Raw genomic sequence first — 26066 nt, forward strand, 5'->3', positions numbered from 1 at the left:
TTTGTTTTCTTATGTTTATCTTCCTTTTTGTTTGTATTGTTATTATTTCTCTACTTTTTGTATTTATCATAATCAGAATCAGCTTTATTGGCCAGGTATGCTTGAACACACAAGGAATTTGTCTTTGGTAAACTGTGCTCTCTTTGTACAAAGGCATAAGAATAAGGCATAAAAATATAAATATAAATATAATATTAATAACATCAGCTATAAACACAAAATAATAACAGATAGGCATGACTAATATGGACAGGCTGAAAATAATATATGATGATAGTGCAGTGGTGAGTAGTGCAAAGATGCTGCAGTGAATGTCAGGTAGTTTTACATTAAAATAAATTATATGTAGGATAAAGTTAAATAATAAAATAAATAAAAATATGGAATTCTGGAATTTATGTATTTTTTCTTCTCTTTGTTGGTTTTGTGTTACTTATTTATAATTTGTTAACTTGTGGTGAACAAAGAAATACTGAAAAAATGCAATAAAAAAAAGTTGAATGACAAAAGTTATCTAGAAATAGTAAACTTTACCCATTATAGTAAAAAATATCGACAAATATAGTAGATAAACTTGAAATAAAACCTTGAAAATAGAAAATGTAATGAGTTTTCTGCCTTTCTTTTTGCCAGATGACTCCTAAGTTTAAGGTTAGTGAACAGTTAATTATCAAAAGCATCAGTAGCAGTATGTCAATTCATAAAGGCACAGGAAACACAGCCACATGCTCATATCGGTAGGGTCATTTTTTTGCAGACCAGCTACATTAAGCCACATTAAATCACTTGGAGGGACAGTGGGGGTCTGGAGTCTTTGGCACCTATATTTTGGGGGTCGTGGGCTGAAAAGTTTGGGAACCCCTGGTGTAGAGGATCCAGGAGCAGAAGAGGGACAATTGGGGACTGAGGCATAGCTACTAAATTGTAACTGTTGAACAGGTTGTTCATAAAATAAGTTATTTCACAGATGAAGTTGAGTCACCAAACCTCTGAAGTCCAAAATCCTCAGAATTCAAATTTGAGTCACAGAGTTTGAGTCCAAATAAAACCATAACTGGTTCTCAGTAGGCTATCATGGTGAACTTTACAAAGTGATACAAAATATGCAAGTTAAGGATTAAATCAGGCAAAATTATGCTACTACACATGTATGGGAAACCTGGGTTGATTGTCACCCTTTTTACTCTCAAGTGAATTAATCATGATCAGTATATATTACAGGGAAATGGGTATCCCTCTCATTCTTGTAAATTACTTTATCAGCAAGTTATTAACCATCAAAGACAGTGATGCAATGTGTCAACCAAGCCTTGAGTTGGATATCAAAGTGTATTGTTTTGGTTGTCTCTTTAGTTATCAATGGGGTTTAGTACAAAAAAAAAACTTGTAGCTTTTTGTTTTTAAGCCAAATTAGTTTAAGAATCATTAACAACTCTATAATGCTCATCACTGCCCTTTGTATTTGTTTTTTTATTTGGATTATTGTCTTTAATCGAGAAAAATTAAGGTATTTAGTGTTGCAGAAAAAGTAAAGGTTGCAAAAGTAAGGATTTATTAATAAAAGGAGATAGAGAATATGCGTCTGTTTTATTTTAAAAAAAGGATCATATAGACTGTTACTTACATCTAAGTCCATGATCTGTTTTTTTGTTTTCTTCTTTGCCGACTGTCTTACCGAACTTATTTGACAAAAAAGTTGCTAGAAATAACCTGGTTTTCAAAGGAGTCCACATAATATGTTTAACTTTAACAAACAAGTAACCTGACTTGAGCATGAGGGTCAGCTCTGCTTGATCTCTTGACAAAGAATGTATGCTAGCATGTTTCACTGACTCAAGTAACCTGTGTTATTTTCCAAAGCTTGTGTATTTCTCAAAGCATTTATTTTGAAAGAGTCAAAATTGAAGAAAAAAAAAGAGGCACTTTGAAACGGTGTGTTGTTCCTCAATGATAAACAATGCGGTTTGTTACGGACTTTTCTAACAAAGAGACAACCCTCGTAGGTACATGTTTATTATGTCAAAAAATACTCAATGACATCATAACATCTGTGTTTAGATTAGTTAAGTTTGAGAATGATTGTATGTAGTCTAGCAGGGATGCTGCATTAAGCTCTATGAACAGTAGTTCCGGTTATGTTAACAAGTAATTAGCACTCACTATGTTTGTGTGTGTACAATCCATCAAGGTGTAAAGTGTTATATGTCAGGAACTTTTAATACATCTGAAATTCATTGGGGTTGAAATAAAGATGGCTTTCAACAACCCACATATTTTGTAATGACAGTTTAGTGGTTTTATTTCCTTTCAATTGTTTGCGCACTGCACCCAGTGGTGGACAATAACAGGGTAAATTTACTTTAGTACAGTACTTAAGTAAATTTTTTGAGTATCTGTACTTTACTTGAGTATTATCTTTTGAGGATACGTATTACTTTTACTCCACTACATTTCTATCAGTGCTCTAGTTACTCACTACTTTTGCTTTGAAGTCAGCTCATGAATTTCCTTCTCTTTTCTGAAATCTGATCCCTAAGACAGTGAAATGTGTTTGTGTAGTTCTGTTTGTCTCAGTGGTTTAGTCGTACCTGTATATCGTGCGTCTCCATGGTTGAACGTGGAGCAAACACAGAGCATGTTTCACTCAGATCAGGCAGTTCATTTAGAGGTGGTAATGATGGCTATAATTCTCCACCTGAGCACCCATGGTCATATCTTCAGCCCGTGTTAGAGGTTTTTGAAATGAAGAATGATACGTATCGTTTGAAATGTTCTCCCTGTTTCCAACTCTGCCCAAACTTACAAAAATTCACTGTCCAACCTGAGAAAGCGTGTTGAGATACGTAACATTTGTTTCATTCCAGATGAACATTTCAAACTAAGTTGTCTGTGCTTGGAGTAACTTAGTTTCTGTTTTTATTCCATGGTATAGTTTTTAGAGATTTCAAGTAATGTTTTCTAGATAAACATAATGTAACAGAATGTACTCCTATGTATTCTATACTGCACTCATGTATTGTGATAATACAACGTTTAGAGATTTTTTAAGAAGTACTTTGAATACTTAAGTATTTTTAAAAGGAAGTACTTCTGTACTTTAACTGAAGTAATAATCTGACAGAGCAACTTTCGCTTGTATTGGAGTAATATTTGACCTGGAGTATCTATACTTTGACTTCAGTAATGAAGCTGTGTACTTTGTCCACCACTGACTGCACCAAAGCATCCACATGTAAAATCATTTTGCTCTATTTTACTCTGATAATTGCTCCAAAAAGTCCAAGTCATCCATTTTTAAATTGTAGCTGAATCAAAAATCTATACTTACCACACATTAACTGTTCTCTCAAACATCCTGCCTGTAGTTTGTTACTGCATTTTAAGTATGTAATGTATGTAATGAGCTCATGCCTCAATATACTCCACCAGATGATATCTAAACCTGCTTTATTTTTACATCTACATATACACAATCGTTATCATCATCATCACCATCACCATCACCTTCATGATCGTGATCATCATAATCATGGTCATCACCCTGAACATCACACTCAACATCATCATTGTGTCAGCATTATAAGCTATTTTTTTCTGTTCAAAAGCTATAGCTGTGATAAATAAAAAATAAAACATTTGGTCCTTTAATATATATTGTCTAGGCAACATGGTATTTGGGGTTAAGGCAGAAATGCCTTGTTGCTACCCACACAAAACATCAAACATCACTGGAAATGGCACTGAAACAGTGTCAGAGAGCAACAGAAGGAGGAGCAGAATGAACATGAGGCTGATGGCAGCACAGAGCATAGTGTTGGGGAAGCCGAGGGAAAGGGAGAGAGTGTGTGAGCGTAAAAGAAACAGCCACCAGGGCTGTGAAATCAGATGAAAGGCAGCGAGACAGACAAGAGATGAAAGACAAAGAGGGTGAGGGTGAAAAAGCATACAACAAACCTACAAAGAGGCATGTAAATACAGTACAAGGGGATGGGAGGGAAAGAATCAAGTGAACCACTATAGACAGCAGAGCAATATTGTGTGTCACACAAAAAAACACAATTTACAGAAGTTGTCAGAGTGAACACGTAGGTTTAAAGTTTCAACTCTGTTCAAAAACTAAACACCACACACTTTGGACAACAAAACTACCAGTGGACTGGTCCTAATTCTTCAAATTCAAATGAGTATTGAATTTACAATGATGTTTAAACTCTACTTATATCATTATTCTGATGAGAAAATATTACACTTTGGTGCAGAATGGGAGGCAAGAGGGAGTTGGAGCTGGAAACCAGGCATCGTTTGCTGTATTGACTATATTTAGACAGCAGCTATTTTCCTCTGATGTCTTGCTCATGATGGGAAACTTTTGCTGTATCGATTTCATTCTGCAATGTTCCAGGTTGCATCATTATGAATCTGACAAATAATTATCATTTCAATACCTCTAGGTTGATCAGCAACTTAAAAGACAATAAAGAGAGAATGAATGTCAGGTGATATTTCAAGTTAAAACAGCATATTTGGTAGCTTATTCATTTTAGAATGCAAAAGCCAGAAAGTAGCTCAGAGATCATATTACCATTTTAATTGTTAAACAATGAAGTAGGAAAGGCTTTAAGTCCTCTCCAAAATGATGTCAGTGTGAAAGTAAATCCCTGCCTTCATTATGTTTGCATTGAAGTGGGTGAAACATTAGCATCTGTTTTCATGGTAAGACTTTTATTATGCTCAGGCGTAGAATAGCACCCCTTACTGGACATTTATAGTTAGGCCTGTCTATAATTATTGGTCACCCTATTACAACCCACTTTTCATAATGATATAGTGTGCCACATGCTTCATGTGTGCCTGTGTTTGTTTCTTGGATGGCCTTCTCTGATTTTTACAGTTTTATCTGTGAGGTGATCTAAGAATTTTGTCATATGTTCATTTTATATTTGAGTATTTTACTTCCTTCTAGTTACTAAAGGACTTTTGTCTCAGCAGGATGCAGAAAAACTTTACAGGACTCCCTAAAAGGTCCATCAGACGCCTGCAGCTCATACAGAATGCTGCTGCTCGAGTCCTAACAAGGACCAAAAAAGTAGAAATCGCATAACTCCAGTTCTTAGATCCCTACACTGGCTTCCTGTCTGTCAGAGAATAGAGTTTAAAATCCTGCTGATGGTTTATAAAGCAGTGAATGGTTTAGGCCCAAATACATTGCTGATCTGCTGCTACTGTATGAACCATCTCAACCTCTGAGGTCATCAGGTACTGGTCTGCTTTCAGTCCTGAGAGTCAGAACGAAACATGGTGAAGCAGTGTTTAGTCATTATGCACCACATATCTGGAACACACTTCCTGAAAGCTGTAGGTCCGCTCCAACTCTCACCTCTTTTAAATCAAAGACTGTTTTAATGTAAAGCACATTGAGTTGCCCTTGTGTATGAAATGCGCTATACAAATAAAGCTGCCTTACCTTGCCTTACTAGATTTTATGCTATTAATAATAAATATGATTGCACAGCATTACATTGACAGTCCAAGCTAACTAACCTTCCATAATATTAAGATAATTCAATGCATTTTGCAAGGCCCTCTGTACTGGCTGTGGTAGTTTTTTAAAGTGTTTGGCTGTCTATCATTTACTGTATACACTAGACTTCTCTATAGAAACCATAGATGCAACCAACACTCTCAATAAAAAGAAAGGGGTATGTAACTTTGTCTTGACTAAATATAAACAAATATATTGAGGGACTGTGTTATCCATAGTATTACCAGATGAGTAGTGGTATTAGTTAGTATTACTAGGTCAGCGTTTGGGACAAACTGAAAACCGAGAGATACACTTAAACACCCATTTGCTGTTGTTTTTGATAGCTAATATAGTAGAGTTTACTGTAATATATTCCTGAAATATGTTGTTTTTATGTTGAAATATGGCAAGTTATCCTTCCAGATTTTGAGAAAAACTTGGAGCACAATGGTACCACATAATATATAACATCATCAGAGGTTACCAGCCCGAGCATGACCTAAGAGGAAAATAGCTGCCATTTTAACATGGTCAACTGTGTGGGTTTCAAACTGACATTGTGATAGACTTTCTTCTCAACAGCAAAAAGATTATTGTAGTCTCACACTTATCATTATTGTAAGGGCAATTTCCTGTCACATTATGAGAGCTCAATTGTCTCACATCTATTGCTTTTTTGTCAAGAAAATGGAGGCTTTTCACTTTTTTCAGACTCTCCAAAGCTATTGTTGCTATCCCATTTCTCTGTGTATATTGTTTCCACTTCAGCTCCCCTGCTTGCTCCAACAATCACTTACACAGATGTGTATGTATACATTTGGATGTATACAGTCTTTATTCTTATTGATGGCTTGGAGAAGAGTCACATGAACACCTGGTTCTAAAACAACCACATCCTCGAGCGAATGCAAACAAGATTTACCTCTACACATGAGATTGATTAATGTCTGGGGCCAACTCTGGTGAAACTCTGTATATCCAAGGCTCATAAATGTCCCATGAGATCTCATCTTGCTTACATGTTGGCAGGAAGTTTTTGTCTTAGTCCCTCTGAGTCTTTTCTGTCAAGTGGCTTCTGAGGGTCTTTTTTCCCTCCTTTAGGAGAGGTGTTAATGGCAGGGGCGGCTGCATGTGCTGACTGGGTGGGTGAAGGGGAGGACACCTGAGAGATCTGGGCAGGTGTAGGCAATTTGAGTTTTGATGAGTGAATGGGGGCAGCTGTTGTGGTTGGTATTTGTTTTGGGGGGTTGGCAGAGGCAGATTTGATACCAGGAGAGGTGGAGATGGTGGAAGGGGTGGGATTGGATGAGCTTGTGTTTAGGCTTAAAGTTGTTGAGGATGAGGTTGTTGCTGTGGTGGATTGGGTGGAATGACTTGATCCTGAAGAAGGGCTTACAGTAACAACAGCAGGGGTTTGTTTTACAGGATGAACTGAAAAAACTATTTTTGTTGAAGGGACGGTGCTAGCTGGTATTGGGGTAGGTGCACTTTGGGTTGGGGTAAGAGCTGAGGCCTGTTTTGGGGTCTGGCTCAAAGTAGGGCCTCTAGAGACAGAGGGCTGGAGACAAGACGTTGGAGTTTGGGATTTACTCAGGGAAGGGATAGGTGTAACAGAGATGGGAGAGGGGGAAAGTGTAGGGGTGGTTGTCTTTGTGGGAGTAACAGGTGTGGTGGTTTGGGTAGGAGTTTGGGAAGGGGTAGAAGTGCGACTGCGAGGATTAGGAGTTGGTATCGAAGAAGGTATTGGGGTCTGGGCAGGGCTGGAGCTTGACAAAGGAGAAGCAGAAGGAGGTGTGTTGGAAGCTTTGGCTCGGGGGCTTTGGGGATGTGGTGGAAAAGAGGTTATCAAGGAGGAAGGTGGAGAAGAGGAGGTAAGAGATGACTTGGACCCATAAGTTTGAGGTAGTGGAACAGGACTAGAAAGAGAAGATGGAGGTGGCGTGGAGGAGGGAGAGGGAGAGGATGAATGAGGTGAGGGTGTAGGAAGGGGTTTTGGACGTGGAGTTGATGTCAGCAGCAGCGTGTTTGTTGCTGCTGAAAGAGGTGTGGAGCAGATAGGAGGAGAAGAGGAGCCAGATGGGGTCATTGGGGTTGCTTTAGGGCGAGGTGTCTGGGAGAGAACGTGTGTTGGAGAAGAAGGGGTGGGCACGGGAGAAGGGTTGGCAGAGGACAATGGGGTCTGCTTTGGAGGGGGGGAGGATGGCAAAGAAACAGCAGAAGGCAGGTGTACTGCTGTGGGTACAGGAACAGAGGCAGTTTGAAGGGCAGATGCTGTGTATGTGGCAGTGTTTGAAGAGATAGGCTGTGCTAGAGTGGGAGGGGCTGGCACTGCACCCTGTGCTTGTGTTTGTACATTGAATGGCATATTTGTCACTAGCTGGGCTGGAACATTAGATGTCAGCATTCCTGCACTGCTCCCTCTTGCTAACTGCCCCGCCAGAAAAGGAGCCGCCAGCAAATTCCCACCAGAGGCCTTCCGATGTAGGGGCGGGTGAGGCTGCACTCCAGCCCAGGAACGATGAGGCAGAGTAGGCTGTGAGGCCGACAGTAGCCTGGCTTCCTGGGTAAGTCTGCCCAGTGCTGGCAGACCCTGAGAGCTGTTTCCTCCATGACGTAAGAGAGCTTCTTTTGCTCCCTGCTGACTTGTCATAGGAAAGTTACCATCTGAGGGGACACCAGGAGCAGCAAGGGGGTTTGTGGTAGGTACCTTATGGATGGCTGAAGCTGGTGGCCCTCCACCTGTTGGGATTCCAAGTGATCCAGCAATCACTGGAGGATGATCAGTCTGGAGGCGAAGACTGTAAAGAAGAGTCCTTCCTTGTTGGACAGACGTTGGGACTGGGGAAGCTGCTGTGGGAGTTTTAGCGATAGGGGGTGATGTGACCCCGCCAGGAGGCCCCATGGTTGAGGGAGAGACAGGAAATCCTCTTGGTGACAAGCCACCCATCCCAGCCATCCCACCCATCCCACCAATTGCCATCATACCGATAAGAGAGCTCACAGAAGGGCGGAGTGGCTGCAAAACAGGAGCACGAGGAGGAGACAGGGGGAAAGAGGAGGAGGGAGAGGGAGAGATAAGAGGAGAGGGCAGGAAGAAGGCACCTCCAAGTGCATGCTGCTGCTGCAATTGCTGTAGCTGCTGCTGTTGTTGCTGCTGCTGGTGCATAAGGGCAATGGCTACATTACTGGTGGCGGCAGCTGTCTGCAAGGGGGCATGAACTAGTGGTGCCCAGATGACCGGGCGTGGCCTAGGAGACACAGTGCCACTTCCTCCAATGACTCCACCTCTTCCTGCAGCAGCTGCAGCTGCAATTGCGTCCTGCATAGCAGGCATGCTGTCATGTTTCACTATCTGTTGCACCAGCATGCTGTCACATGAACCAAGACCACTTGCTGCAAGGCCCCCCCCTGCTCCTGGACCTCCTCCACCCCGACCTCCACCACGACCCATACTGCCCCCCAGAGAACCAGCCTGGGAGGACTTCCGCAGCAGCATGGAATTCTTCCTGCCTGTAGATGCAAAAGGAAGATGACAAAAAATTAACAGAGTACTGGATGGAAACATGGGACAACAGATGACTGTGCCTTATTGTCCTTTGATAAGAAGGTCCTGGGACTAAAAGTCCTGAGTACTCTCTGTAGAGACGCAGCAAAAGATCTCAATTGACCTTTCAGCTGAGCTTAAGAATCTACACAGAATAGGAGGGATGATGGGGAATTTTTGGCACTGTGGAATAAAGACTAAATAGAAAACAGCAAGTCACTGCACTGACAAGATGTTGAGAGATTTGAAAGAGCCAATCAAAATCTACACCTACCGATACGGTCCAATCGGTCAACTGCAACAGTTTCGAAAGCACGCCGCATCATGGGGTGTTCCTCCAACACCTCATTAAAGTTGTCCACACTGAGAGAGTACAGGCGACAGTATGTATCTGCACGGACACTGGCTGTCCTCCGCCCACGGGTCAGCAAACAGATCTCTGAAAGTGGGAGAAGGAGACAAGAGGTACAACAGAACAAGCAGTTGGAGAGACTGAAATAATTGAACCACTTTTGATTACTTCTAATATACCTTTCTACAAAACATAAACCATCAATGCTGCATTTGTTCACCTCCAAAGTAAGAGCCATCACTCAGCTTGGTTTCTTTGTTGCCACGGGTCAGGACACTGACTCGTCCATGTTGGATGAAGTACATCTTTCTTCCAACAGTGCCCTCACGGATAATGAAATCTGAAGGTTGAAACACTTCGAAGCGTAGCTTGGTCAGCACGGCAGTCACAAAGTTAGGATCGGCGTTCGCAAACAGCGGCATGTTGGCCACCAAACTGCGGCAGTTAAAGCTGACAATCTCCTAAGACGAGGATATTAAAAGAGAAGGGCAGCTTTGAAGAGGGACTTGCAGAGACATATGAGAGATGTACTTGCGGGTTTTGTGTGTGCGTATACATCACCTCTTTCAGCGGCTCACTGAGTTCTCCCAGGATGTTCTCCTCATCAAACATTTTTCCCTGGAATCGGTGCTCATAGTACTCATGAATCTTTTGTCGAACATCTGCAGGAAGTTTATGGAATGACATGTACTGCTCCACCTGCTTGTACTGTAATAACACACAAACACACAAATGTACTTTGATCAGTTATTTACAAATAAACATCCACTTTAAAAGACAAGAATAGAACAAATCGTCTGGTCGTTAGGAGTCACAGCCTTTTGAGTAGTCTTCTGCTCTAAATGAAAAAAATTCTCCATGTGACCCCTAGTTAACGATGGCAAACTGCATCTGAAAATAATACTTTACTAGCTTCACATACAATCAGCACTCAAAAGTGAAAAATCAGTTAACAGTGAGATGCTTAAAGCTAGGGTTGGTAGTCACGGAAAACTAGCATGAATTTAAATGTAGCATTCTTCAGAACTCCGTCTGACCCCTCTCCCTCCCCTCAGCACATCATTTGTATTTTGCACTACATCAACTCATGTCTCACTCAGTGGTAAGAAAACACCAAAACATTATCATAGTGAAAGTTAAAAAAAACAAACAAACATGAAATGTACGCTTTGCAGGAGGCCGGCAGAACGACAGGATGGGATTTGATTGGTTTCATATTTTGGGTCCTGATGGCAGGGATTGGTTGGTTTTTTTCCCAGGTTTACTCCGGCTGTAGATAGCAGCTTTTTTTCACTCTTTTTAAAGAACACATTATGTATTGTTGCCATCAATAAAGATCATTTTAACCAGTATAACAAAAGTGTATCTAAATCTGACAACAACCCCAGCTTTAATAGCCAGAAGTTTAAGGACAAATAGTCACAGTACAGATGGATGAGTGTCATGCCTCACCTTCTCCTGGTACTGTCGTCGAGAGGAGTCCAGTGACTGGATGAGAGCGGTGGCATGGCCAATGAACATGGCGTAGCAGGTGGCACCTACAATCATACTGAGCATGGTCAGCCACACGTCAGTCATGCCTTCTGGAGCCTGGGCACCGTAGCCGATGCACAACATGTGGCTCATGGCTTTGAACAGAGCATAGGAGTACTGCACGCCCCATGTGTCGTTCTGTGTGTGGGAGGCAGAGGGAGAGGGTGACACAAGGAGTAAAACAGATCTCAAGTGTTAATTAAAAGGCGGTGCAATATTGAACTGCTCCTATTTTAGTCTGGTTAAAAGAAGCTGTTTCCCCTCAGAGGCGCTCAGCCACACCACTTCAGAAAATTACAGCTGAGATCATAACATGTAGCGATAGTGCAATTAAACTGTCAAAACCCTGCTGCAAATCAGAGCAGAAAGTGTAAAACCACACAGGAAGTTAAGGGTAGTTCTTATGCATTATTTAAAAAATAAAAGACTACAAATATAGAGACCAGCCTGTGTGTGTATTTCTGTTTTAGAGTGTGTGTGGGTCCAATTATACCAAGATATTAATGGTCCAACAGATGAGAGGACTTTCTCTGGGGAAGATCCCAGCATCAGGCTGCTTAGCAACAGTCACCCAGGCAACTGGCGAGAGACATGACTCAGCTATTCATACGACTGTGTATCTTTGTACATTCATCTGTGTCCAAGTCTTTGTGTCTGCACGCACGTGACAAAATCTCCAGCAGGTCCCCAGGCCTTCGTCTTGTTTGCGTGTGTTGACACCTCCACCTGATCTCTGTTGAGGTTTTAATTGGAAAATCTTCTTATTTTTTTTGTCACGGTGATGATTGTGAATTTAATTCCAACTAGACATGTTGCTGCATGAGCCAATTAACACAGATAGGCAGCAAACAATGTTGAATCTGATAAACACCCTCAGTCTGAACACACACAGATAACCAAGCACCAAGCCTTTCTGATCCACTGCTTTGTATTCATCTGACACAAATATCATTCACCTCATTCAAACTAACTCAGATAGTGCTATAAGCATCTCATTCAACTAAAACTAAACAATGTCCTTAACTGTCCTTTGCTAAAACAGTTATTCATTGGAACAAATTAAACTAGTGTAACTGACTTGCAGTTGAATGTCTTTGTAAACTTGTCAGGTTGCAGTGAACGTCTCTCCCTGTGCTTCCCACTGAATAAGATTGGACTGATGAATGTGATTGTTTGTAGACACATCTCGCAACAGCAGAGAGAGCAAGTTCATGATGGTTTGATCAAGGGGAGCATGTCCAAGCAATCATAGATGGAAGATTTTTTCCCAGAGAGATTATTTATTCAAGAGGAAGGAGAACGTAAACTTTAAAATTTGACAGACGACCTTTGACCGACTGTGCACGGTTATTATTTAGTCTGTTTGGATTTTTGTTCTACATCTGAATAAAATCCATCCAGGTGATCTGAGATACCCTGCTCACATGAATGGGATGCAATGGCAAAAAAAAAAAAAGTTGGAGGTCACAGTGATTGACTGTTTGGGACAAAAATAATCAATTTATTCTAGTTCATGTGGGAAATTTTCCCTAATGTAAAGGTATTTTCTCATCACTTCTATATTGATTGATTAATTTATTGATTGATTGATTCTTTTAATGACCACACAGCCAAGCTGGTGGAATTTTTTTTCAGTCCAGCTGCAGGTTCCAACATTACATTTAACAGTGGACATACGAACATAATTGTACATGTAGACGTAACATTTCAAAAGCAATAAATACAAGGGCCATGCCTAATCCTTGGTGTTTAGAGTTCAGAGTTAATCATGTTGATTGCAAGGGGAATAAAACTGTTTTTAAAACAGGTTGTTATATCACTCTTCTTAGAATCTTGAGAAACCTAGGCTCACAGTGGATGTTAAGCTTTGACCATCAAAATCTCGTCCATGATCATTGACTGTGTAAAATATGGACTTAGTATCCGTGACGTCACCCATCTGTTCCTGAACTCTGTTTTGAAGCCATTCGACGGCGGCAGCCATATTGGAAATGCAGAACTCAACCAGGCATAGTGTGACGTAAAGGGGCGGAGTTTGAGCCTCTTAGCCAACAGCTATGTATTCCCGACCTGGAGTCAAGTCAGTCATGTCCTTATTTGGGCAAAAACTCGTAATCTTAATATCTTCTGAACAGTCGCGTTAGAAAAAAATTCACCCCCTGTACAATGTCTGCCAATAGAGAAATTAGCTACGTAGAGCCAAGCCGTTTTTTGAACCAGGCTGTAAACATGTTTATTAATGCTGCGAAGATCGTCTTTTTTGAATTGGTGTCTATGTGGTTTCCGGTGTTTCTGCAGCCAGCCTCAAGCGGATTCTCGATGATTTGCAGTTTATAACACTTCCGAATGGCTTCATAGTTTGAGACCGGAGGTTGCTGCTTGTCCTTGATTCCAAGTGAACGTTGAGGATATTCCCTTCAGATGCTCCTGACATATTCTTTTGATGAGAATTGGACTGACAGATGGAGACCAATGACCGATGGAGGAACAGACATCCTGAAACATAAAATTATACCCGCCAACATGCAGATTGTTGATTTGGACTCACCACCATGAGGTTCTTGGAGACCCAGCAGTCAGGTGGGAAGTCCTGCAGCATGGGGACCAAGAACTGGAGACAGCCATCCCAGTGGCACAACAGCAGCATCATACCAATGAGGTTAACTATCCTCACCATGGCACTGGCGAGGTCATAGGTCATGTGGAAGATCTGAGGATAAAACAGAGGGAATAATGAAGAGAGTATTAATCAATTTTCAGAACCTTTCTTGTAGCCTGTTGCAGCATAGTTTAAAAGTAGATTCATTTCTACACTGAGACATGATATTTGTGAGAAAAAGTCACTTTTGATCTACCTTTTTCACAAATATTTCTCTTTCAAATGTCTTTATTTTTTTTGAGCCTCTGTTTTCTGGTCCCTGTTCTCACCTCCTCCCACTGGTGGATGTAGCGGATGAGTCTAGACAGGCGAAGAAGTCGAAGAAGGCTCAAGATTTTGGTAAAGCGGACGATACGTAGTGCCCTGGCTGTCCTGTAGACCTCAGAGTCAAGACTGTCCACCATGAGGAAGATGTAGTCCACTGGTATGGATGACACAAAGTCAACAAGGAACCAGGTCTTCAGGTACTTCTGGCGGATCGCCCTGAGTGAGAGAAGAATGGAGGTTCAGTGACATTTGTAATTTGGCAAGCAATATTTGTGGAAATGTTCCAACATTTGGTTGGCATGAAGGAATTCACATCAATATTCTGCAGGAGCAAAACTGGAGCGTGGACAAAGCCCTGCCAGCGGCTGCAAGTCACCTTTTCACATCTCACGCATCGGTCTGAACAAAAACCCAGCAGATGGCCAGAGGAGTAAATTGAAATTCATGTCAACAAGAGCTGCTATATTGATATTCTACAGAGTACAAATAGACATGTAACCAATTCCCTCATCCTTTATATGTAAAACTAATACATGCAGAAATGCCTCTACTCACCTTGGATCCAGCAATATCTCAGTGCTGTCCTCCTTCACGATGCCAGTCCTGAAGTTTAGAACCAGGTCTACCATGAAGAGTGTGTCAGAGACCACGTTAAAGATGATCCACGAGGCCGTGTTCTCGTCCCTAAAGAAAGTGATGCCCACTGGAAGGATGATCAAGTTCCCCATCATCAACATTAACATCAACAGGTCCCAGTAGAATCTAGACAGACAGAGAGAGACAGGTTTGTTCAACACTGATAGTGTTTTCAGTCAGGATGTAAGTTAGTCTTTGAGGTAGTCTCTTGTTTTATTTTCTCATGTTTCTCCTCTTCTTGAATGTTACTATGCCCATGGGATATTTAGTCATGTCGCAGTACAAACAGCAAAAGTGTTCAAAGTATAAAAGGAAGACTGACTGAATTTGTTGCAGGTATTGTGCATGTGACATGCAGTTATTCTGATTTTCCCAAATCCCAAAGTACACACTGATGCTAAGCAGGTCTGAGCTGCATTATACAGTGTGCAGATACCATAGGAATTAGTAACACAGACAAGTCATAGCCAGTGTGATATCACCCATTGTTCAGTGGACTGCCATTACCATCTTGTTGCCTCTAGCCAATAGTGAATCAATGGATAAACTTCATTCTGCCATGGCAGCAGCTTCCCAGTCTCTACTTGACCTGCCCTAAAAAAAAAAAAAAATGTTTTCTTTTTTTTTAATAATGACCACACTTTACTAAATAACCATTATGCTTTACTGCAGAGGACTAGCAACTACTGATAGAGACCACAGTAAAAAAGAAAGTGTTTTCTGAGGTTCTGCGTCAATTGAGAGATAGTATCATTTTCTGGGAGACTTCAGTGCAATCAGATTTTTTTTTAACTAAAAGGGAAGTCCCTTGCTGGCATTTAAGTAGAAAGCAGGTTCTAAGGCACTTTCACATAGCTTTACTTTTCAGAACCAGAGGACACATCCATGTCGTCTCTGATGAACACTAAAAATGTGACGGATGACATTTCTACAACCTAAAGCACAAATCAAATGTAAGAGCTGTCCCCTGTTAAAAAATCTTCATAGATCAGAGGTGATTTCTGAAAAACTCCAACAGAAAACAAAACAATAAGTTAAATGCCAATAATTATCATTGTATACACTTATAGAGCTCTATATTGTGAGACAAGGTTAGTAAGAACAACATACAATAGTTTGTTGTGGTTTTTCTAAGGATTATTTATTATTTTATTAAACCTTTATTTAACCAGATGAGAGCCATTGAGATCAAGACCTCATTTACAAGGGCGACCAGGCCAAGAGGTCAGCAGCACACATCAAAATTAATAGCACTACTCAACAGCATGGAGCATATGTACAGACAGTATGTAGAATCAATCAATAATTTAAAATTGAACTTATTTACAAATAAAGATCAGTTTGTGATTACAAAAACAGCATTTAAAAACGTAGGCACTGTTCTCTGATCTGTCCTTCATTTAAGATGGACCCAAAGGCGTCAAGTGATTTTGACATGGTTAGTGTCCTGGATAAATAGAACAAACATGTTTGTAGAGACTCGTCCTCTTCCTGCTCTGACAAGTCATGTTTTACATTTCCTACTGAGGCTCAAGCAAAAATCTAACCTCTGCTTCAAATCAACAAAACGCATTTGGTTGATTTGGGAGAAAGAAACAATTAACAACTGTACTCAGGATGACTGTGCTTTTTTCCCCCTCTGTTCCATATAACTCTGGGTGATAATCTCCTGAGGATCTGCATCATGCTCCGTTAAGTTGTGAGACATGGATCTAAAAAAGAATGGTCCATATAAAAGCAGCAGAGGCTGAGATAACTTGAGTTATGGTGTCTAGTGTGAGTTAAGGTCATAAAATGATGGTCCTCTTTCAAACCGCTGTCAAGCCCAACCTTAGATAGCCTTGATGACATAATCGGTTAATTTCCTCTATCTTTAGATCCAAAATACTCACAAGGACAAACGCTGCTTATTCTATGGAGACTGGGTTTATATTCTCCTTTGAGAATAGAACACGTTTTGTCTGAGCTGATGGTGTACCCCTTCAAAGGATAACTCTGATAGATTCAACTGTTTAAAAACTTTAGAGACTTAATAACCGTCCTCTTCTCCTGAAACTGGCCCCATCATGTCTTTCAGTTAATCCTTTTGTATCTCATTTCCTTGAAAAAATATCATGTTAAATTTTTCCTATATATAGTCTCCCCTTTGTTCCATTCCCATGTGCCAGACTTTGAGTTTAATGACTTGGGGATCATCCAGGGCTCTTAGAAAAGACAAATCTTCTCTATAGCCTTGTCCAAGTGCAGGACTGGTGCATATAAATGCTGCCCTTAAGACAATGTTCTTCTTTTACAAATGCTCTGGCAACATAAATGACATCCTTAATCTCCTTTTATCAAAAAGGCCGAGCAGAATTGAACATAATTGAATTGAGAAGAAAGAGTCAGACAAAAAGGGGAGCATAGAAGAATAACCTTGGGAATATTTCATGCTGGAGGGTATTAATGGATGACGCAGCCACAGTCATAAGGATACTGTGACAGAGGAGTCGATCCAATCATCTGGAGACGACTCCTGTCATCTTTCTGTCTGCTTCCTCTAAATCCTTTTAATCTTTATCCATCGCCTTAACCCTGTATATCAGTGACTTGCCTCTTCCTGCATCCTCTCTCTTTCTCTCCTCACACTCACTCTTGCTCTGTGAGAAAGTACACTCCAGCTCTGTGGTCGATTGCTATTGAGTGCTAATTTAGTAACACAACCTCATGGTGTGATGCTACCGCTAGACTGATGAAGATTAAGTATGAGTCATCACTCTGCTACACACACACACACACACACACACACACACACACACACACACACACACACACACACACACACACACACACACACACACACACACTTCTGTTCGACTTTGTCACTTGTACTGGAAGATGTATCACTTCATCATCACAGGAAATAAACACAGGGATTATTTACAACACCACAGACTCTGGGAATCTGTAGCTGTGGAAATGAGGCAGCAGATTTACTGCTGACTTTGAAGACATGATTAGTGATCTCTGGTTAAAAGAAAGAATTCTGTAAATCACAACATTCGTTGTTTCTTTTGTTTAGTAAATTAAAAATGATATCATCCAGAATTCCTCCCACAGTCCAAAAACATGCTTACCAGGTTGATTGATCACTCTAAATTGCCCATAGGTGTGAGGGTGTGTGTGTGTGTATGGTTGTCTGTCTCTCTGTGTTTGCCCTGTGATAGGTTGGCGACCTGTCCAGGGTGTACCCTGCCTTCCACACGAAGCCAGCTAGGATAGGCTCCAGCCCCCCGTGACCCCTAACGGGATAAGTGGTCAAGATAATGGATGGATGGATCATCCAGAATCCAGTAATGAGAGACGTTTTTTTTTATTTGTGTATAGTATAGATTATTTTCAAGAAAGAGTTAAGTTTTTTTATTGTATAGTTCTTTTATAATTCTGTTTATTTTAACTTCTTTTACTTTATTAGGTTTCCCTTTTTGTTTTCTCTGAAGATAAAGGCCAACTCCCTCTCATTTCATATTTTTTAATTTTTCTAAGGGAGGTCTTCACACAAGCCCTCTTGGGTTTCATACACTTCTTGTTTTTTGTTATTGCTTTTTTCTTTCTGTAAATATGTAATGTGTACAAATTTGTAAGTAAGTCATGTTTATTTACATGATACCTTTCAAGGACAGAGGTTAAAAAGAGCTCCACAATACAATTTTATAAGGCAAAACAGAGTGTTGGAGCTATTTACACTGTTTTGTATATTTGATTATTTTTACTTTAATCAATTTATTTATTTATTGTTATTTAATTTAAGGTAATTAACTTTGATGCCATAGCGGTATTAGTATATTTTGTTACTCACTTTTATAGGTTGATAGTTTTGCACCGGGTGACGTCTATATACATGGGCAGGTAAGATAGGTGGGGCGGACAAGTCTAAACAGATGCATCTTCAACTGCTTTTTAAAAAAACGCCACAGCACTCAATTCCAGGGACAGACAGTTCCAAAGTTTAGGAGCAACAACTTCAAATGCAGTCTTAGTTTTGAATCTGGTATGAGGCTCAACCAGCAAACGCTGATCAGAGGACCTCAGAGTCCTGCAGGAGTTAAAAGGCTATAGCAGCTCTATGATATAAGCTGGAACTTGACCAAGCAGCACTCTGTACACAATGACAAGAAGTTTAAACTGGATTCTGAAGTTGACATGAGGATGGGTGTAACATGAGGATGGGTGTAACATGAGGACTTTATGATGATTGTGTCGTCAGCTTAGCAGCAGCATTTTGGACCACTTGTTGGCTTTTTTAGGGATGCATTGCTAAAACATGTGAAAAGACATTTCCAAGAATCCAGCTGGGATGACACAAAAGCATGAAAATCATCTCTAGCTCAGATGGTCTGAGTTACTTTGAGATACCTTTATCTGTTATAATAAATAGTACAGGTGTGTAGGAAGCGGTACCTAATTGCACATTTTCAAGTTATTATAACTGAGTTGCTTTCTAGTGTACTTGTACTTTCTTAGGTAGTTTCAAACTTAGCAAAAGGGATACAAGCTTACACCACCTGCTTGACTACAGACACCTACCACTTGACAGCCAGGCAAACTAACATATAGAAGAGGTGAAGAACATCCCTTGTTCTTCGCCTCTGAAATCACAACTTCCACTACATGTGTAAAGTTTGAAATACATTCACAGGTTTATCTGTCCAAGAGGAACATGCATTCACAAATCTAACATCTATCTCAAACCACAGTAAGGTACACAGCGAGCTACAACCTGATCTTCTTCAGTACAAGGTGTCCTGAGAGCTAGATATGCATGTTGCAAGACCCCCCAAAAGAATAATGAAATACTTCAACCTGGATAGGTGTGGTATCAACATAATCTCACCACTAATATTTTCTGATCGTTATACTTTAGCTTAAAAAGAAAATCCTTTTACATAGTCTGGGGTCATATCTTGCTTTAACCCCACCTCACTCCCCACCCAGTAAGCACCCAGTACTATAAGTAGATTTTAAATAAGGTGCTTTTACTTGTACTTGATAAGATTCATAGACTGGTAGTTTTACTTCTGCTTAAGTAAGATTACATCTAACTGTACCTTTACTTGATCGGAATACTTTTTACTTACAGGAGAAAATGTGTTCATATTTAAGTTCAACAACTTCCCAAGAACTGTCAGTGCTCCTAAAATTCATGAACTCACAATATCAAGCAAAACATTCCAGAAAAAAAAACTGATTATCAATTGTCATTCTTTTTGAATCTGTAGCTTCAGCTGCATGAGGTTTAGTTAGCCTTCAGAGCAAGTAGGTCAGGACAGGATGTCGCGTGTGGATAAGGATGCTGATGAGGGGGAGTGGCCTGTTGAAACGATGCTACCTGTTGCTGTGGCTCAAATTGTATTGAGTGGCTAGCTCAGTGCTACTTTTGTTGTTTACCCTTTTACAAATCCAGAGATATGAACAAAACAGAGACTTTATTAAAGGCAAACACGACAGCGGGAAGTGGAGACAGATTCACTGAGTTTGACGAAAAGTGTTACAGATAAGAACTGCACTCCCCAACTTTGAATGAGATTATTTATCCTGTAAATATTTTTGCTTGCAGAGGGGCGCACTTGATTTTGTTGTACATGTCACTGCACATTCATCTCCGTCTTTGTACTGATTTTTCCTGTAGTTGCTGAGATGTGGCAGCTGATCCAAGGTCAGTTAATCACCAAACAGGCAGAAGACAAGAGATCCAAACTAAAAAGGATGCACAGGTACATGTTGGGCCAAATATCTGACAAATCCTGATTTCTGATCTCCTAACAGTGGACTGACACAACACTTGGCTCTCTCATACACTCACATACATATGAATTGCAAATGCAATCACTGTGTATCTCCACAGCCTCATCAGTATTCTATTTTGAACATGAACAGGTGCTGCAGGAGAACTGACCTGCATCTACCTGCTCAGCTGTTGTCAAACCAAACAGTAATTCTCCTCTAATTGAGGCTGAGTGTCTCCTGAGCTGCCTCTGATTGGTTCCCTGCTCGCTGCTGGCCAGATGTCAGTTCTGAGTGAGCTTCTGCCCATCATCCCGCCAAACATACAGTCAAACAAGAACAGCAGCAACAGGCTATTATATAATAAAGCTCTGTTTCTTTATGTGTTATGCCACCAACCCTGTAATGGCACGACTCACCTGTGGTGACAGCCCAATTGCTTTTCTGCCCGTTTGAACCCCTCCCTGCAGTTTGCCTCTCACTGCTCCAGTGTGTGATATTTTTAGTCTCTCCTTTTGTATTCTATAAGCAGCATCAGCAACACGTCTTGATGAGGTGAAGGGTTTAAGAGCTTATAAGGGGACTCCATAATGACAGACCACATAAGCATACTTATTACTGCACACACATACAGACACACTTGAGATGTGCTTGAATAGGTCTGCAATCTTTCAGAGGGCATAAATTATGTAAAGGAAACATGTTTTTTTTGTTGCTTGTTAATATGCAGGATTAAAAGGTCAGTTTCATGATTGACATGCCTGTGCCTCAGGCTTTATATTCATTCAAACCATTGTAAGTCACTGATGGCAAAACAGAACAATGCCTATTGGGTTGCAGCTCAGGAATCAGATTTGACTGAGAAGTAATTTTAATTACATTTATTATTATCACCATAATCATAATGTGTAGTCACCTTGAACAGGTTGTGGCACTAACAATGCTTACAATGCTGGAGTGGCAGGTGGATATATTTCAACCTTCCTTTAAAAATGAACATCAAAATGAGACCTTGAGCCTGTCAATTTTAGCATTGTTTGGGGATTTGCTCCATAACAGGGCTGGTAGAGGGGAACTTGTTATAGTAAGTTAAGAGTAATGGTGTGAAAAAAATTAAGATAAACTATGTGCATTCAAGAGGAATAATTGCATTTCCAGGGCCAACTAAGAAAATAAAACTGTGTGATGTAAAGTCACTCTCTTTGTAACCATACCTACTGCCAGTGGTGGACAAAGTACACAGCTTCATTACTTAAGTCAAAGTATAGATCCTCCTGGTCAAATATTACTCCAATACAAGGGAAAGTTGCTCTGTCAGATTATTACTTGAGTTAAAGTACTGTAAGTATGGTATTATGTCACTTCACATCAGTAACATTTGTCTAAATAGATTATAGTATCAGTGGCAACTTTGAAATCTTGTTTTATATGGCATTGCATTCATTTTTATTCTGAATGATGGACCCATTTAGATAAAAAGTAGAGATTAATCTGGATATGCTTTAGGGCATGGCCAGTCTGCTGCTGCCATAAGTTCCTTTTTGAGTGTTTGGTTGTAACAAGACACTTTCAAGACCCTAAAGAAGGCAGTGTTAGATTTTTCTCTTATAAACTGATGCAGTGACTGAGAATTTAAGATGAAAGTTTTGATCCAAACTTGCGGTACGATTAGCTCATAACTTAACATTGGCTAAACGCTTTCTCTTCTCCAGCCCCACCTTCTTATCTAAATATAATCTCTGTCTCAAAAAATAAAACAGGTAGCTGAAGTAGAAATGTGTAACTCAAAGATTCCAAACACCAGTGCACAATGGTTAATATCAGGGTGTCCACGCCCTCTTCTCGTACATGCTACACTCTATGATACAGACCATTAGATGATTTAAGGATTGATTTTAAGATGATTTTATTGACATTTAAAGCACAACATGGACTTGCCCCTCTATATATATCTGTGCTTTTATCCCCCTACAAACCTGGTCGCAGTCTGAGATCCTCTGGCTGTGCTCTGTTAGCTGTTCCAAGGACCCGACTGAAAACCAAGGGGATAGGACGTTTTCAGTCAGGGCTCCTACACTCTGGAACAGCCTGCCAGAGGAGATCAGACTTGCAGTCAGTCCCGTGTTATATGTCATTACTGAAGACACATTTTTACAGGAAAGCTTTTAAGTGTGATTTTATTTAATTTTAGCTCTGATTTTAAGGGTCTGCTCTATAAGTTTGTATGTTTTTGAGTTTTTAGTTCATTTTATTTTTTATCGCTTTATTTTGCTTTGCACTTCTTCTTGTTTTTATTGCCCACTGTGAAGCACTTTGTTACCTGTATTGAAAAGTGCCATATAAATAAAGTCCATTCATCCATTATCTTGACTGCTTATCCCGTTAGGGGTCACGGAGGACTGGAGCCTATCCCAGCTGGCTTCGGGCGGAAGGCAGTACACCCTGGACAGGTCGCCAACCTATCACAGAGAGACAGACAACCATACACTCACACACTCACACACTCACACACTCACACACTCACACACTCACACACTCACACACTCACACACTCTCACACCTACGGGCAATTTAGAGTGATCAATCAACCTGGTGACCATGTTTTTGGACTGTGGGAGGAAGCCAGAGTACCCAGAGAGAACCCACGCATGCACGGAGAACATGCAAACTCCACACAGAAAAGCACCTGCCCGGCCGGGGATTTGAACCAGGAACCTTCTAGCTGTGACCACTGTGCAGCCCTATAAATAAAGTATTATTATTATAAATATAGTAGTAGTGAAAATAACAGTGTCTCTGTACACAACTTGTACACACACAGGATGTTTTCCTCAAGGTTAATGAGAAGTTATGAGGAGTTATCCATCTATCCTCATCTCTTACTCTGGCCTCTCAGGGTTCCTCCTCTTTCGCTGCCCTAAAGTACAGGTGCTTAACTGAAAAGTTAGATGACTAAATTATGCATAATGCATACTCTACCTGCATAATTAAAGCATTCCATACATAATAAATGAAATCTTAATTGTGATTCTCTGACAGATTAATTAGGACTATTAACATCTTGAGCTGTCTTGAATATCAATAGGTGGCAGACGGACCGAGATTCCACGAGGCATCTATCCATCTACACACTCCTTCATCAATCCACCTCCCCTCCATCCCTCACTGACCTCATTCACTGCACCTCCTGTGAGCAGACTCATAAGCGGCGCTGGTGAGTGATCATCAAATTGACAGACAATACAAAACGACTTGGTGTGTATGTGTATATGTGTGTGTGTGTGTGTGTGTGTGTGTGTGTGTGTGTGTGTGTGTGTGTGTGTGTGTCTGTGTGTGTGTGTGTGTGTGTCTGTGTGTGTGCGTGTGTGTGTGTGTGTGTGTGTGTGTGTGTGTGTGTGTGTGTGTGCGTGTGTGCGTATGTGCGTGTGTGCGTGTGTGTGTGTGTGTGTGTGTCTGATGAGACGTAAGTGGGCCAGGAGCCTTGGGGATCAAGTCATCCATTGTTGCTGCAGCCTGTCTGGAGATTATGGATCTGTCCCTTCCTCTGTCCACCTGCACATTATTTGAGTTTATTTGTTAAAAAGAAGATAGCTGTTCCCTCTGACAGCTCACGAGTCAGCCTTTAAATAATATTCAATATTTAACCATGAGCGGATGTGTGCAATTTGACTTGTTTCAGACACATATTCACGAAGTGTCCCTCCCATAATCACCCCCATTAACATAATGGAAGCCAGAGGTGGTTGTTGTTTTCTTATTACCATCAGTAGATTTCTACTCAAGAACATTTTCATCTCACATGTCATTTTCCCCTCAGGCATCATTCATTCTCATACTAATCATTCAAAAGGACAAATCCTTACATGGAGTGACCAGCAGGAGGGGCTGTGCTGGGTTTATCATCTGATTAAATGAAAGCAAACTTAACATTTCTCCTGATTAAACATGGAAGGCATCTCTCTCAGCTCCATAATTAGCCAAACACTTCACAGCTGAACTTGTCCTCTCTATATACGTACTCACACCCTGACTGTGGAACTACTTACTCTAGAAACAAGAGGCTACAATTAATATGTATTCCCTCCTTTATTTAAGAATTGACTTACTGTTTGGTAAGTGTTGGTTAGTGTCCATCTTTAAGGCATTGTTTCCTACACCTCTTACCTTGATCGTTCCCCTGAGGACTTTTCATCCACACCCCTTTCCTTTTCAATCTGCCTTTTAGCCTGTCTCACATACTCTGCCTCTGTTTTCTCCAGAGACACATTGCATCTTTGACATCTTGTGTAACCCTCACATCACTTCACATAAACTTCTGTTAGGCCCCAAACAATGTATATTTACCGTGCTATGTCTCTTCCTGTTCAGTTGTCCTCCCAATTCCCTCTGTTCATGCTCCTCTGCCTCCCTCGACTTAAGAGTTTATCATTATGCTTCAAGTGTACTCACTAAAGTGAACTCTATTCCAACTTGCTTTGATCCATATTTCAACCAAAAGAACAGTATGTCTCATTTGTGAGTGGCTCTTATTGTGTAGACCAATATTGGGTGCAAAGGAAGCTCTCTCTCTCTCTCTCTGTCTCTCTCTGTCTCTCTCTCTCTCTCTCTCTCTCTCTCTCTCTCTCTCTCTCTCTCTCTCTCTCTCTCTCTCTCTCTGTGTATGTGAGGCTCCATACCTGAAGTCACTGTAGGGATGTATGATCCATGACCCAGCTGATTTCAGTCTCTCCTGCTCCAGAGCCACAGCTTTGTGGGATCCAAACATTCTCAGGCTGAACTTGTTGACCCCCGGCTGCAGCATGGCTCCAAACTGTCTCTGGATGAAGGTACTTTGGTTGGAGGTGCTGTAGTCCTCCCCGTCCAACCCCAGGCCAAACCCACCCAGTGCAGACTGACCATACATCTCAGGGGTCCCTGCAGCTGTGGTGTTACATGCAGTGGTGGTAGTGGTCTCCAGGCCGGTCGCCACCACCACCACTCCAGTCCCGGTGGAGGAGGTTGAAGCAAGGGCAGCACGGGATGTGGCAAAACCCACTGAGCGAGGAGGGGTAGGGTGAGCTGTGGCAGAGGAGGAGCTGGGTGGAGGTGGCAGGGGCACCGGGGTGGTTGGGGTGCCTGCTGTGCGGAAGGGAAATCCGTCCCTGGTGGAGCTCATGATGGAGAGGCGGCGACCCCGTCCACCTAAGGAGGAGCTGTCTGCCCCAAAGGAGCCCCTCTCTCCCTCCAGAGAGGCCTGGGACAGCCTGTAACCTGGGGAGGGCAGGCTGCCTTTACTGCGCCTCTTAGAGTCTCCTCGTCTGGGGAGGCTGTCACCCCCAGACCCCCCTGCACTACTGGGATTGCCCACACCTCCAGCAACTCCATCCATCCCAACTCAGGGTGGAGGAGAAGGAGGAGAGGGAGGGAGGGAGGGAAGGAAGGAGAAGATAACCTGTAGCTCCACTCTCAGGAAAACTACTCTTTACAGTATCAACTTACATATGTTAGAGATTCAAGTCAATCTGAATGTTAAATTGAAGAAGCGTAAGGAAAGTGGTGTCTGTCTGAAGTCATTCTAATGGAACTGGCAGCTGGCATCTCCACCCTCTCTTTGTGGATGTGGCCATGCTTACCTCAGTGCCCTTGGAAAAAGCTTCATCCAGACATGAAATCCTTCACGCTGCCTGGGTGGGTGACGCCAGCGGCTTCACTTTCCCCTTTTCCTGAACAGTCTCCTTTGTCCTTACAGATGTTTCTCAACCATTCCTCCTTCCTCGCCCTTGAAACGTTTCTCTCCCCCAAAGGCCCT

The 26066-nt window shown here is 41.4% G+C and overlaps 1 protein-coding gene across 1 annotated transcript; it reads right to left on the minus strand.

Moving 5' to 3' along the window:
- Positions 1-6350: 6350 nt before the first annotated feature.
- Positions 6351-25646, minus strand: LOC117822404 (potassium/sodium hyperpolarization-activated cyclic nucleotide-gated channel 2-like). Its single transcript, XM_034697108.1, has 9 exons — positions 24955-25646; positions 14435-14641; positions 13882-14095; positions 13502-13663; positions 10873-11091; positions 9982-10128; positions 9641-9881; positions 9343-9507; positions 6351-9034 (listed from the first exon to the last, which is right to left on the minus strand). Exons 1-9 carry the CDS (start codon positions 25644-25646, stop codon positions 6540-6542), a joined length of 4542 nt encoding a protein of 1513 aa, XP_034552999.1. The 3' UTR covers positions 6351-6539.
- Positions 25647-26066: the final 420 nt, after the last annotated feature.

The sequence above is a fragment of the Notolabrus celidotus genome, chromosome 12 (genome assembly GCF_009762535.1).
Source record: "Notolabrus celidotus isolate fNotCel1 chromosome 12, fNotCel1.pri, whole genome shotgun sequence".
Lineage (NCBI taxonomy): Eukaryota > Metazoa > Chordata > Actinopteri > Labriformes > Labridae > Notolabrus > Notolabrus celidotus.

Excerpts from the sequence above, each read along its gene's own strand:
- LOC117822404 (XM_034697108.1), bottom strand. The coding sequence starts at position 25,646 with ATGGATGGAGTTGCTGGAGGTGTGGGCAATCCCAGTAGTGCAGGGGGG. Across the intron at positions 14,096-14,434 it reads GAGATATTGCTGGATCCAAG|GGCGATCCGCCAGAAGTACC; the intron begins GTGAGTAGAGGC and ends TCTCTCACTCAG. Across the intron at positions 9,035-9,342 it reads TGACCGATTGGACCGTATCG|GCAGGAAGAATTCCATGCTG; the intron begins GTAGGTGTAGAT and ends TTGCATCTACAG.